The 15,000-nt window shown below is 44.2% G+C and overlaps 1 protein-coding gene across 3 annotated transcripts in view; it reads right to left on the bottom strand.

Moving 5' to 3' along the window:
• Positions 1 to 15,000, bottom strand: part of LOC139922619 (spectrin beta chain, non-erythrocytic 1) — a 106,491-nt gene that overhangs the window by 84,382 nt on the left and 7,109 nt on the right. For 2 of the 3 annotated variants that reach the window (XM_078288765.1, XM_078288766.1), the window contains exon 1: positions 8,731 to 9,797. The exons of the other annotated variant lie outside the window; for it this stretch is intronic. In XM_078288765.1, coding sequence (XP_078144891.1) covers positions 8,731 to 9,001 — 271 coding nt within the window. In that variant the 5' untranslated portion in view covers positions 9,002 to 9,797. Of the gene's footprint in view, positions 1 to 8,730; positions 9,798 to 15,000 lie in introns of those variants that run through there. 3 annotated transcript variants of the gene reach the window in all.

Here is a 15,000-nt window from a genome sequence, read left to right as displayed (position 1 = left end):
AATGTGACGAACAACGATGCACATTGTGATATCTTTTAAGAAAATCTGATAAAGTGACGAGCCAGTGATGCACATATCATCGCTGTCGGGGGAAACCTTGCATCTCCTAAATGTCAACTTTTCAGGAACAAATAAACGCAGCCTTGAACAAAAAACAGCCTTGTTTTTAGCTAGATGACAATGAATTTTGACGTTATCCAGTGTGGTTTCATGAGGACAGAGAATTTTCTCAAAACTTAGAGGAAACATGTAATCCTTCAACTGAAGTGAAAACACGAAAATCATCAGAATTGGAGCTACGATGTTTTCACAAGACTGAACAGACATTTGATCTGTAAACCTGTAATGTGACAGGACAACAATGCACATTTACAATACTCTGTAAATCTGATAATGTGACTAACCAACTGTGCACATTCGCACATCTGTTCGGTAAATCTGATAATGTGATTAGCCAGTTGTGCACATTTGCACACCATGCATACACAAAACTTGAAAATCCATCTCTAACTCGTCTGCTTCTCATCTTGTCTTGTTGTCGTCTCTCATCTCCATCTCCTCCTCTGTGATTGGTGTAGGTTTAATGAGGGAAATCAATAAGGGATGATGACTTTCACCTGGATTCACCTCATCAGTGGACTTCATGAAAAGAGAAAGTGTCTCTGATATTCTGTACATTCGGTGTTCAGTGTGCAGCATGCTCTGCACTGGACTGGAAATGTGAAATGTGAAATCTTCTAAGCTGTAAATCTGTCAGCAGTCGACAGAGAGAGAATTCTTTCCAGCCAAAAGAAAGTCTGCATCAGTCTGATGAGTTCGGCTTATCTTCTGATGACCGAAGGGTGAAAACTGACAAAGTGCATCGAGGAAAATGATTTGAAACATGTGACACATAAATCAACCGTTCTCCATTACTGTAAGCATGCAGCGTTACCACCGACCGCACCGACTGACACACTACTGACATTCCTCATCAGAGAGGAAACAGAAAGTGACTGCAGAACAGGCAGCTGAGGAATGGTGCGTGTGTGTGTGTGTGTGTGTGTGTGTGTGTGTGTGTGTGTGTGTGTGTGTGTGTGTGTGTGTGTCACTGTAATGCTAATGAAACAGCAGGTCAGTGCCAGAGTTACACACACACACAGATCATGGACTAAAATGTCACCTACATTACAACAGAGTCTATATTAACAGCTCAGAGTTTAGTCAGCTATCCTGACAGGAATGGAGAGAGGTGTGTGTGTGTGTGTGTGTGTGTGTGTGTGTGTGTGTGGAGTTTCTCTACTCCATTTCCTGGAACACTCTTAAAAATAACATCCACTTTCAACAGTCAATTTCAACGCATCCGCATCTACTTTTGGACGACATAACACACATTTTTAGAATCTGTGTGTGTGTGTGTGTGTGTGTGTGTGTGTGTGTGTGTGTGTGTGTGTGTGTGTGTGTGCGTGCATTTTGCAGCAGTTTAATAATTGATGATCAGGGGCAGAGAAAATGATTTCCCAACAGGGATCGATAGAGAATCACATTATTACATTAGTTCTATTCATTAGTTATCCAGCAGGACTGCATCATTAATTGTACATAATCACATTTCATGATTTAGTTATTAAAATTAATGATCACAGTATTCAGAACTAATGAAGCGTGCCTTACAGAAAAGATAAACTAAATGTTTTAATGTTTTTTTTGGGGGGGGGGCGGGGTTGTAAGGGATTTAATTAGATTAGAATTAGACAATACTGAATAATCCCTTCAAAAAAAAGAATGTTAAAATTTCATGATGTCAGTTTTGATATTTCATAAGTGAAAACCTTTTTAGATGTGTTTTTAGATGTGTGACATTTTGTTTTTACCCATGTAAAATCTGTAAAATTTGTTTCCTTTACAACATAGATGTGCAGTAAGATCATTTTGTTTCCCAAATCAACGAGATTTATATTCATGATGAGAATATCTATCAAACTAATCAGCATTATTATTTTGGTCAGCTCTATTCCTGCATTCACTGAGCCAAAGCACTGAAAAACTAATATTATGAACTTCTGTTATGAACGAATGTAACTCAGTTCAGCGGTTTGTGGTTTATTTTGAGCGAACTTCTCCTTTTTTAAAAATAGCACTGTTGTTCATCTGCACCTGATAACCTCAACCAACCACACACACACACACACACACACACACACACACACACACACACACACTTGTTATTTTATATGATGTTTCAGTTTATTTTTTGTCAAATTTTTGGCTCTGTTTATCTTTTCTATCCACTCTCTCTCTCTCTTTCTCTCTCTCTCTCTCTCTCTTTCTCTCTCTTTCAGCTCAGATGTGCCCCGCCCCCTCAGTTGTGAGCATGCTCAGTGGAGTGTTCTCCATCAAAGAGCTCTTTCATCCTGCAAATGTGCGTGTCGAACAAGACAACGTGATAACACACACACACACACACACACATACACATACACACACACACACACACACACACACACACACACACACACATACACACACAGAGTGGATCAGCGGAGAAACCCCGTCCCTGTTTCTCCTCAGACGGCAACACACACTCCGGCTAAAACACACACGCTCCTTCCTGAAACACTCATTCATGTCACCTCACCAAGACACTGAACAATACAGCTATTCTCTCTCTCTCTCTCTCCCTCTCTCTCTCTCTCTCTCTCTCTCTCTCTCTCCTCTCTCTCTCTCTCTCTCTCTCTCTCTACCTATCTCTCTCACAGTCTTTCTCTCTCTCTCAACATTTTGTGGTTTCTGCTCTGCTGATACTGGCTCCACCTCAGATCAGGATCGGGGAAATAAATCCTCCTATCTGATTCTGAAATGTCAAGCTTTCAGGAAGTAAATCCAGGACTTTTGTGCCAGTTAGAATGAAAACATGAGAGCAATTTCACAATAACACAAAACCTTGAGCGTGATTGGACTGATTTCTCTCTGGAGAAACGGCATAAATATTTTGAAGACCTCTAAAACTGAACTGAAGACTGAAGACTGTATTTAATAACATTATTCAGGGACATCTGAGAGTTTGGGGATAAGAAATTAAATTCAAGACATTTCAAGACTTTTCCAGGACTGAAACACACCGTGGGAATAAATGATGATTAGACAAATGACCTGAAAAGACTGATAAATCATTCATTGATTAGCTATTTAAAGTCACTGGCCCCGCCTCCTTTATGCACACAACATCACACACGCTTCAAACACACACACACACACACACACACACACACAATGTGCTAACACCATATGCCAGCACTCTAACACACCGCCATGCTTACAAAGCAAGACCAGGGAATCCCTCCCATCATCCCCCTCTCTCTCTCTCTCCTCCCATCATCCCCCTCTCCCTCTCTCTCCTCCCATCATCCCCCTCTCCCTCTCTCTCCTCCCATCATCCCCCTCTCTCTCTCTCCTCCCATCATCCCCCTCTCCCTCTTTCTCCTCCCAACATCCCCCTCTCTCTTTCTCCTCCCATCATCCCCCCCTCTCTCTCTCTCCTCCCATCATCCCCCTCTCCCTCTCTCTCCTCCCATCATCCCCCTCTCTCTTTCTCTCCTCCCATCATGCCCCTCTCTCTCCCTCCATCCCTCTGTCATTGTTGTCCTGAGCCAGCCAATCGGGAGAAATCTTGCAGTTTAGTGGTTTGGGAGCCCCAGAGCAGTGTGTGTGTGTGTGTGTGTGTGTGCGTGTGTGTGTGTGTGTGTGTGTGTGTGTGTGTGAAGTGGGGGTGAGGATTAACACAAGGGAGGGGTTTGTCTAGGCTGATGGTCTGGAAGGCATGAATATATCAAAAACACATTTGTCATTTCTCTCTGTGTGTTTCTCTTTCTCTCTTTTTCTGTTTCTCTCTCTCTCTCTGTTATCGTCTCCCTCTCTCTCTCTCTCTCCCATCTGTCCAATAGGTGTTTATACACTCGTCCGCCCGCCCCTCTTCCCCTTCTCCTCTTTCTCTCTCCTCTTCCTCCACCTCATCAATGTTTCATGAGCTTCAGCAGAGCGTCTGTCATTGCCCTGATGATCCTCTCCTTCCTCCTTCCTTTCCCTCTCTCCACCCATCCCTCCTTCCTCTTAGTAAATTAAAGGATGCTTCAGCCGTCTCGTCACGATAACGAGCACAAAGGCGGCGTGGAAATCCAAAATCCCCCCCCACACACACACACACACCCACACACACCCCCTTCTCCCTCCCTCAGCAGCAGTGTCGAGTGTTGTAATGGTGGAATTAGAGTCACTGACGTCCCGCTCAGCAGCTTAAAATAAAATCGCCTTTAGACTTATCACACACATACGAAATTAGCATTTACCGCTCCACATGTTCTAATGTAGTAGAAAGCAGGCTCTGGGGGGGGGAAATATAACTGAGCTTCTGCTGCAGTTTTTACTCTCAGAGACAACAAAGCTACAAAACGGTCCGTCTGTCTCTTCTTCTGTGGTGTTCATACCAGTTAAGAACACATGAAGAAATAGCTGAGTATGAGCATCAGTCCAGACTTCATTTTGTTCTGCTAGGCTTTCCAAGCATGGGGAGCCGCGTCCGTCTCCTGCGGAGTGCGTGGAGCGTTTCCGATCCTCATCTGCCTCTATCAGACAAACTCCTGTTCTGTACAAAAATCAGGCATTAATTCAGAGAGTCAGAACTGCCACGATCTGATGAAGTTATTCCCCCGCATGTTCGCTCGATTTCTAACGAGAGAAATTCACTCAATACTTTCCCTAACGAGGGGGAAGCATCGCTCTCCATCTCCTGCCTCTCACATCTAAAGCTCTTTGCGGTGCAATAATCACCGACCGTTTCAATATTCATTGCCCCGCTGGGAATTGAACCGGCGGTGTTTAGGATGCGAGCGCCGCTCTGAACCACCTGAGCCACACGTGTGATGACACATGAATTTACAACGCATCCTCTCCACGCTCTCTTACTGCCATCGTAAAAACAACTCCCAGACCTCTTTATCTATCTGACTCTCTGAAGAGTAAAAAGGCTTTGAGGAACCATTAGGGATTCCTTGAGACCGTAAACATGAGAGAACCTCTTCAAAAAGTAAGTAAGTATATCTTTATTTATACAGCACCGGGGTTACAAAGTGCTTCACAGAACAAAAAGGAGCAGCAACGGTAAAAGGAACTGAATGAAATCAGAAACAAAAATAAAAGAAAGACAAAACATGTTAATCAGTGTTGGTGAACCCTGATGGTACTTCCAAGAACCTCAAACATTTGGGGGTTCTTCATGGAAACCTTTAAGGATATTTTTTGAACACTAAGGTGCTTATTGGCTCTTAGAAAAACCCTCAATGAAGGCTTGTTTTTTACAGTGTAGTATTAGTGCTGCATAGTAACACATGTAAACAAAGCCTCTACCTACCGCCCACCGCTCCAAATATAATTCAGTATAATTCAGTAAGTTATCCACTCTTTTCAAAACAACACACCAGCTGAAAGTGAAGAACCCCTTCGATAAGTTATGGAACTTTATGAGGAACCCTAAGGTGCTTATTGCCTCCCTTTGGACCTTAGGAAAACCCTTGATGAAGCTCTAGTTTTCAGTGTAGCGTTAGCAACACATGTAAACAAAGCCTCTACCTACCGCCCACCGCTCCAAATATAATTCAGTATAATTCAGTAAGTTATCCACTCTTTTCAAAACAACACACCAGCTGAAAGTGAAGAACCCCTTCAATAAGTTATGGAACTTTATGAGGAACCCTAAGGTGCTTATTGCCTCCCTTTGGACCTTTTCAGAGTTTTCAGAGTGTAGCGTTAGCAACACATGTAAACAAAGCCTCTACCTACAGTGCAGTGTGTCAGCTATGATAGATCACTTTATGAGTTTGATAAGACTGTGACATTATGGTACTTCCAGGAACCTCTAACATATGGAGGTTCTTCACTAAATCCTTTAGGGATAGTTTTGCTGAAGAGGGACCCCAAGGTGCTTATCGGCCCTTTTGGATCTAAGCAAAAACCCTTGATGAAGCCTTGGTTTCTTGGTTTTCAGAGTGTAGCATTAGCAGTACGTAGCAACACGTACACAAAGTTCCTATCTTCTGTGCAGTGCTACAATTCAGCACTAAAATCCATCACTTTATGAGTTTGATAACACAATAACACACTAGGTTATTCATTCTTTTGAAAACAACACACCAACTGAAAGCCAGAACCCTTCAATCAGCCATGAAACTTTATGTGGAACCCTAAGGTGCTTATTGGCTCCCTTTGGATCTAAGGAAAAACCCTTAACGGTATTTTCCACAAACCTCTGACATACGGAGGTTCTTCAGGAAACCTTTTATGGATGTTTTTACGAGGAACCCCAAGGTGCTTACTGGCTCCCCTTAGGCCTTAGAAAAACCTGAACAGACTGGGTTATCTGTTCTTTTCAAAACAACACATCAACCGAAAGTGCCATTGTGTGTTTCCTCCATCTCGCAGCTTAGCTTACAGCCTCACGAGCCACCTGCCGCCGCCGCCGCCTCCACCGCCGCCTCCACCTGGCACCCAGCCAGCCCGCTGCTGCTGGAGAGGCTGTGAGGAGGGACGACAGCGAAGGCTTCTGGGTATCATGCATCAGCACGTCGATGGGGCTGCAATCAGCAAACCAGCTCCATTAGCCTTCATCTAAATTCAGCTTGAGGATAATTTTACACTAAACTCTTACTCTACAAAACATAAGAGACTCCAGCATGGAGACTTAGGCTTGGCATTAAAACCTTTTATTGTGCAAAGCAACATACGACAGTGTGGCCTTGTGACCTTCCTCTGGTATTTCAGGCGTGTCTACTGTTTTAGACAAGCTTGTTATGAAAATTAGTGGTCAGGTGCGGATGAGTTAGGAAAATTATATGAACTGTTGGCGGTCCAACTCTCGACCTGCGTCAGTCCATCGCAGCTCGCAGCAGTTTGCAGATCTACTTTTCTAAACGACATCACAGCAACTAAAAGTGACTGGAAACAATCTGGTGGATGCTTTGATCCAACTGCCTGCATACATTTTTAGAGATCAAGAAATAGTGCCGGCAACACAAAAAGGTTCAAATGTCAAAGATATATTGACAAAGAATGGGTGCAAGGTCCAACAGATACTGAACTTAGAGTGAAATGACCATGCAGTCCTAGTTTATGCACTGAGACGTCTTCATTATTCTTAAAGACACCATGAAATACCAACTTTACTTCCTGCATTTGATGTATTTTCTCTTGACCAATGGAGTATCAGTAGAGAGAATGAATGCGTTTCAGGCCTCGGTCATCATCACCGCCCGGCCCAGGACTGAAATGCGTTTGAAAAGTTAACGAAAACTGTCCAGTCGTCCTCATGCTGCCCTAGCAAACCTAATCTGACTTTTCTTGAAGTTGCTTAAAGCAAAGACCGAGCTTTGCAAGAAGCAGCGGTGGTCGCCTCGGAGTTAGAAAGTCTCTGATTGAATCCTAACCAGCTGAAAGAATCTGGGTGGGGAAAGTGACTGAGAAACGCTCTGTCCTCCCTCAGTAGCCGCCGTGGAGACGGGGCGTCCGGGTGGATCAGTGGTCTGAGGCGTGGTGAACCATGTGAACGCACCGTCCTGGGTTTGAATCCGGCCCGGGACCTTTGTCCCATGTCATCCCTCTCTCTCTCTCTCTGTCTTTCCTGTCTGTCTCTATACTTTGATCTGTCGAATAAAGGTGAAAATGACAATAAAATAATCGTAAAAAAAAGCACTAAAGCACTAAACCCAGCGGCTCCAGTGACCAGCTGCAGCAGCCTGTGGTTGTACTGGGAGAATCCCTGTGTGAATGCATGGATCTGTATGAACGTGATCAGGGTGCGGCTGATAAAGAGCATGGAGCTCAGTCAACATTAAGGTTCAACAAAAAAAACAATAGCATAGGTTCATACAGTCAGAAGTGTAAGAAACGGGGCAGTGAGCTCAGGTTGAAGCTGCTGACTCATCAACACATTTCACATCAAGACGCAAATATGACTCAAATCAACAAACCGTCCTCCATGTTCAACCAAACTGAAACTATGACAACAGAAGTGACGCTCACTGTCCACATGCCTGAGCTTTTGAAAACTAATTACAGCAGAGTGTGTAGCATGACTGCAACTTTTCTGTCAGCATATATTGCTTTCCTGCCCTGCTGACTCTTAAACAGATTTTCGATCACGCTGGGACCAGCTAGTTAAATAACGGACGGACATAAATAGAATGAAAGCCCGTCTTCAGACTTTCCAAACTCATTTACCTGTGAATGTAGTTAACTAGTATCTGCTGTTGTCTGACACTTGTATGTTTGTCCGGACGCTGCTTTCCCAGCCAAGTCTCTTCATAATTAGATTTTTTTTTTTTTCCAATTTCAGTGGGACTACCTAGTTAAAGGAATCCTGTTGCACTCATCTATAGCAATACTGTCTAGCTTTGACCCTTGACCTGCTTAGTGTCAGCTGCTTGCAATGTTGGTGATCCAGGAATTGAAGCTTATTCTACTGTTGCATTCATTGGAAGTCACTTCAGCTAAAATGTTTAAAATGTAAAAATGCAAATACATGACCAGTACACGAGGGAAAATACTACCAACAGAACGACTTGCTGTATGTTAGGAATACTTTATATGCACCTTTTTCCTCCAAAAACTCCTGATACCGGAACGTTCCATGTTGAAACCTCAAATATAAATCTAAATAAAATAATTATCAAAGCCTCCTCTGCCCCTGGACTCCTGCCTTACCTTGCAGCTGTTTAAACCTTCCCTCCAGCTGGTTGTAGTTGAAGGCGGCCTGGCTGGTGAACCCGGAGGCGCCGGGGCCGGGGCTGGACCCCCGGACGGGGCTGAGGCTGGGGCTGTGGCCGCGGCCGGGGCTGGGGGCCTGGGAGGGGCCGGCGCCCGAGGACGGGGACAGGGGGCCGGGGTAGTCGGAGCCGGGGGAGAGGGGCCCGGGGGAGAGGGGGCCGGGGGACAGCGGCCCGGCCAGGCTGCCGGTGGCGCTCTGAAGCTCCATGATCAGGCTCCACGCAGAACGATAGATTTAGTAGAGACGGGTCCGCAGTGACATCGAGAAGAGTCTCCGCAAAGGAATTAAAGAGTTTCCCAAGAGAATGAAATCGTCTCCCAGAGAAAAAACTTGAGTTTCCAACAGGATAAACTGGTCTCCAGAAGAATCTAGAGTAGTTTTCAATAGGATAAACTAATCTCCAGTAGAATAAACTCAAGTTTCCAATAGGATAAGAGAGTCTAAAATAGAATAAAGTTGAGTTTCCAGTTGGATAAACTAGTCTCCAGTAGGATAAAGTCGAGTTTCCAATCGATAAGAGTTTCCAGTCCTGCAGACAGAGTCAGCTTCGTCTTCTTCCCTCAGGTGTTCGGTCACATTTGCTTCCCTCCAAGACGGCAGGATGAAGCGATGGAGAGGGGGCGAGAGATACAGGAGATGAACTGCAGACTCTCTCTCTCTCTTTTTCTCTCTCTCTCTCTGTATGTCACCAGTGTAGCAGGAGAAATCGCTGGCTCAGCAGACGCACAGCAGCGACGGCGGCAGCACCATGCTTCTCTGTTTTCTATCCATCCATCTATCTATCCGTCTACCCACACCTTCTTTCCTTCACCCCTCCGTTCAGCAATCCACCCATCCTCCCTCAAACACACACACACACACACACAGAGAGGAATCACCACAATGAAAAGCTAGAATGAAACCCCAGTCAATGCGAGGGGAAAAAAACCCTGCAGTGAAAGAAAGAGTGTGAGGGAGAGAGAGAGAGAGAGAGAGGTGGAGGGAGGTAGAGAGTGAAAGCAGGCTGCAGTCGTCCTCCAGTGTGCCGAGCCGATCAGACACTGAAACACCTTTCACAGCCTCAGACGGAGGGGGGGGGGGGGAGGGGCCGGCAGCGACCCCCTCCCGGCCAATCACGGCCCTCGCCTTCGCCGGTGATGTCATCGGCTCGTTAGCATAAGGGGCGGGGAGCGGGAGGAGGGCGGGAGAGAAAGGGGAAACAGAAGCGCACACACACATGGAGAGAGAGAGAGAGAGAGAGAGAGAGAGAGAGAGAGAGAGAGAGAATTCATGGCTAAGAAAGACAGGAATGTTTCTGTTCACACTGAAACGAAAATGAGACTGAAGATGAAAAACTAAAATATGTTTTCCCTATTAAAGAATTCTGTTTTGTTATAGATTAGTTATAGATTAGTTATAGATTTGTTATAGAATCAAGCTTTTCAAAACCATAACAGAAGAAGAAAAATGGAGAAAAATGGCTGCAGATTCTGTACATTTATGTCAAAATTTTTAGTATTTTTAGTATTTTTATATGTGACAGTTTTTAGATTTGTTAAATTCTGTTAAAGCAGATCTGTAAATATTGTATGCGTGTATGAACTTGCTTTCACTTGTGCACATTTTAGATTAAGTCTTATTAATATTCATGAGTGCTTTGGCAACAGACTGGTGATGCTGATAAAGCCATTCAGATTTTTGAGAGAGAGATAGCACATGATATATTATTAGATTAGAGTTGTAGTATAGCACATGAGCGTAGTTCATGTTTTAAAGCTAAATATAAACTGTTTGTAAATTGGTAAATTGGCAATACTGTTTCTGATAAACAGTCATCAGAATAACTGAAATTAGAGAGAATTAAGAATAAAACACATAGGGAAAGTATGAGAGAAACACACACACACACACAAGAGGAGTAAAGGGAACAGAGAGAGAGAGAGAGAGAGAGAGGATGGGCTGTACCAAACCAGAGGAAGGGACAGTGTGTGTGTGTGTGTGTGTGTGTGTGTGTGTGTGTGTGTGTGTGTGTAGGGGAAAGGGGAGTATTTGGCTCCAGATTCCCCCATTCCTCTCATCGCTCATACGGATCCGTCCAAACATCCTGAGAATATCAGAGCGCTAATATTAGAGTTTGTTGTAGAGATGTTCTTCCTGCAGAGTCCTGCCAACGCATCCTGTTTGATCCAGCTGTCCGTCAAACACCCCCCCACCCCCACCCCATCCCACCACACCCCCACCCCATCCCACCCCACCCCCACCCCATCCCACCCCACCCCCAGTAAAAAGTTCAAGGGTCAGAGGTCGCAGCACCCTGACAGTATTCCTGTGACCCTGAAATGATCATGTAATAGAGAAGATGTCCTTTATTCATTTATTAATGAGTATTGCATCATAATTTGTCATCATTTTGTCCAATAGTAGAATAAGTTTCACTTCTTAGATCACCAACATTACAAGCAGCCAACAGTGTGAAGGGTCAGAGGTCACAGCAGCCTGATCACACTGCTGTGACCCTGAAATGAAGACAGAACTGCTAGGGAAGGAAATGAGAGAAATAAGAACTAAGGAGACTTTTGTTTTTTACTAATCCATTACTTATAATGGAAAGATTGAAGAGTCCATTTGCAATATATCACATTTCCAAGGCCTTAGGTTACCTCCTGTCTTTAACCATGTAAGAACTAAGGACATTTTTACTAATCCATTACTAAAACACAACAGAGAGATTGAAGCGTCAACTTCCAAAATACGATTTTTCTATACTGGAAAAAAAATGCCTTAAGTTCATTTAATTTCTCTAAAATACAGAGAATCATCGATGTGTCACACTGTCAACCAAGACCTTATCTTCCCTCCTGTCTTTAACCATGGACCATCATTTGTTGTAACTTTGTAAAATAAACTTCAATCCCCAGATCACCAACATTGCAAACAACCAGCAGGAATAAGGTCAGGGGTCAGAGGTCACGATCACAGATGACAGAGAAGAACTGGGAAATATGAGGTGATTCATTTTTCTTCTACAAACTGAACAATAAGACAACAGAAAACCTCCCGGTGGCTCGCAGCGTTCATGCTGAGCGTCACGCCGCGTTTCCTGCCGCGATCACAAGGCTTCCTCGTGGCTCAGCCCCTCCGGCCGGCCCCCGTCAGCGAACCAAACGCACCATTCATCCCACCGGACCGCAGTCATACCTCTCCGCCGCTCGCAGCGCCGCCGGGCCGAGGCGATCTGTCACACACCGAGAATAAACTCTGCGCACCGAGTCGCCGGGTAGAAACCAACTTCAGTCAGTCAGACGCACATGAACCAATCAGTTTGATTTACCGCGGCTTCCTAAAGTGGAAACGGCAAAACCTCGTCTTTAATGCACACAGTTCGTCTTTATAGTTATAATTATCTTCAGTACTTCATGTCCTCCAATATGTTTAGCAAAATATTTTGTACTTTTCCTACCACAGCTTTTATTTCCAGCCTGCTCTCACACAAATATGTGAAATGAACACATGATTTGTTAAAGCTCTGTGTAGCTCTGGTAGAGTCTTGTGTTGTGTCTCTTCCTCCATGATAAAACCCCCAAATCAGTGATTCTGTGATCTGTTGCTCCGGTAGAGCAGACTGGAGAATTGTGTTTTTTTCTCTCTCCATTCACTCAACAGTCTGAAAATCACTTCTAGCACATAAAGGAACGCCGACAAAGCAGATTCTGACTATAAAAAACTAGTCATGCTGCTGAATTGTTTTGAAGTGAATCTCTTTCTTTATGTTTATTAAACCTTTCAGTCTGAACAAGTGGAACACCGAAATCCGGTTGGAGGAGTTTCGGTGTTACTCTTCAAACTGAAAGGTTTAATAAACATAAAGAAAGAGATTCACATAATTGTTTTTCCTGACTGGGAGGACTTTAATCTAAACTATAATCTAAAATGTAAAAACGCTCATTTAGAGTTTCAATTAAAATAATCACATCTGCACTGTGTGTGTGTGTGTGTGTGTGTGTGTGTGTGTGTGTGTGTGTGTGTGTGTGTGTGTGTGTGTGTTTACACATTAGTCGCCAAAACCTCACTCACTGCATTACACTTTATAATGTAATAACCAGAATAAAATGCAATTACTTCCTACATTTTCTGCCAATAGTTGATTCAATTGTGTGTCCAGCATTTTACTACATAATGAGTTTTTATGACATTTTTATACACAGTGTATGTGCAGCGATTACATTATGAGTTGCTGCTGTAATGCTGTTTAAAAGACAGATCAAGTTTGGAATTGAAAGAGACATTTTTGCAGCACAGGAGAAGAGGCAGGAGCGAGGTGCAGCCTGGTTCCCAGTCCAGCTCAGTCTGGACTGGGAACCAGTCAGCAGTATGGAGCCAGTCAGCAGGCAGTAAGAACCAGTCAGCAATATGGAACCAGTCAGCAGGCAGTAAGGAACCAGTCAGCAATATGGAACCAGTCAGCAGGCAGTATGGAACCAGTCAGCAGCCAGTAAGAACCAGTCAGCAGCCAGTAAGAACCAGTCAGCAGTATGGAACCAGTCAGCAGCCAGTAAGAACCAGTCAGCAGGCAGTATGGAACCAGTCAGCAGCCAGTAAGGAACCAGTCAGCAATATGGAACCAGTCAGCAGGCAGTATGGAACCAGTCAGCAGCCAGTAAGAACCAGTCAGCAGTATGGAACCAGTCAGCAGCCAGTAAGAACCAGTCAGCAGCCAGTAAGAACCAGTCAGCAGTAAGAACCAGTCAGCAGGCAGTAAGAACCAGTCAGCAGTAAGAACCAGTCAGCAGCCAGTAAGAACCAGTCAGCAGCCAGTAAGAACCAGTCAGCAGCCAGTAAGAACCAGTCAGCAGTAAGAACCAGTCAGCAGCCAGTAAGAACCAGTCAGCAGCCAGTAAGAACCAGTCAGCAGCCAGTAAGAACCAGTCAGCAGTAAGAACCAGTCAGCAGCCAGTAAGAACCAGTCAGCAGCCAGTAAGAACCAGTCAGCAGCCAGTAAGAACCAGTCAGCAGTAAGAACCAGTCAGCAGCCAGTAAGAACCAGTCAGCAGCCAGTAAGAACCAGTCAGCAGGCAGTAAGAACCAGTCAGTGTGAAGCTGCGGTGCGTTCAGGGTCCAGACTGACGCTGCGGTGGTGAATTTCACACCGACGCTCTGCCTCTCCTCCTCACAACACACACACACATTCCTCTGACCGGCGGCCATGTTGGAGGATCAGACACGGAGGGATCTGACTTCTCTGAAAGTTAGGGAGTGTAAATACTCATTAGAATATAGTAAATACTCATTAGAATATAGTAAATAGTAAATACTCATTAGAATATAGTAAATACTAGAAAAATACAATATTATTCATCTTTAGAGGCGATGTGTGTTTCCATGCTGCTCTTCGCTGAGCTTGTAGGAACGACCGGTCGTGTTTAAACTCAAACTTTAAATCAGATCTGAAACTAAATAACCATGAAGGAAGGAGGGAGGGAGGGAGAGAGGAAGAGAGAGAAAGAAAGAAAGAAAGAAAGAAGTGTGACAGAGGTAGAGAGCAACAGAGACAGACTTTCACGTTCCCTGGTGTTTTTAAAACCACACACACACACACACACACACACACACACACACACACACACACACAGGGGTGTATGTGTCTAACTTCCTGTCCCGAAGACCAGATGGAGGAATGCTAGGAATGTTGGTGTGTGTGTTTTAAGTGAGAGAGAGAGTGTGTGTGTGTGTGTGTGTGTGTGTGTGTGTGCCCCACAGGGACCTGGACCTGAAGGTTGCTGGTTCTAATTACTGAGCTGCTGAGTGTGTCGTCACTTTAAAGCTTCAGTCCGGGATTTCACATCATCTGTTCATATAATAAAATCCACTTACAAACAGCAATCAATATTATTAACAGTAGTATTGGTATTATTTATTATGTGTTCCACTGCCGGCTCTAAGAGAACCAAGCATCTCTCACGTTGTGGAAAGCTGCTGTAGCTGTTCGGGTCTCTGTGATGTTTGCTTCTGTAAGTAGTAAAGAAGTCTATGGTAAGTCTATGGTAAGTCTATAGTAAGTCTATGGTAAGTCTATGGTAAGTCTATGGTAAGTCTATAGTAAGTCTATGGTAAGTCTATAGTAAGTCTATGGTAAGTCTATGGTAAGTCTATGGTAAGTCTATAGTAAGTCTATGGTAAGTCTATGGTAAGTCTATGGTAAGTCTATAGTAAGTCTATGGTAAGTCTAT

The sequence above is a fragment of the Centroberyx gerrardi genome, chromosome 15 (genome assembly GCF_048128805.1).
Source record: "Centroberyx gerrardi isolate f3 chromosome 15, fCenGer3.hap1.cur.20231027, whole genome shotgun sequence".
Classification (NCBI taxonomy): Eukaryota; Metazoa; Chordata; class Actinopteri; order Beryciformes; family Berycidae; genus Centroberyx; species Centroberyx gerrardi.
Note: the sequence above shows the minus strand (reverse complement) of the source record. Positions and strands in the feature narration are given on the sequence as shown.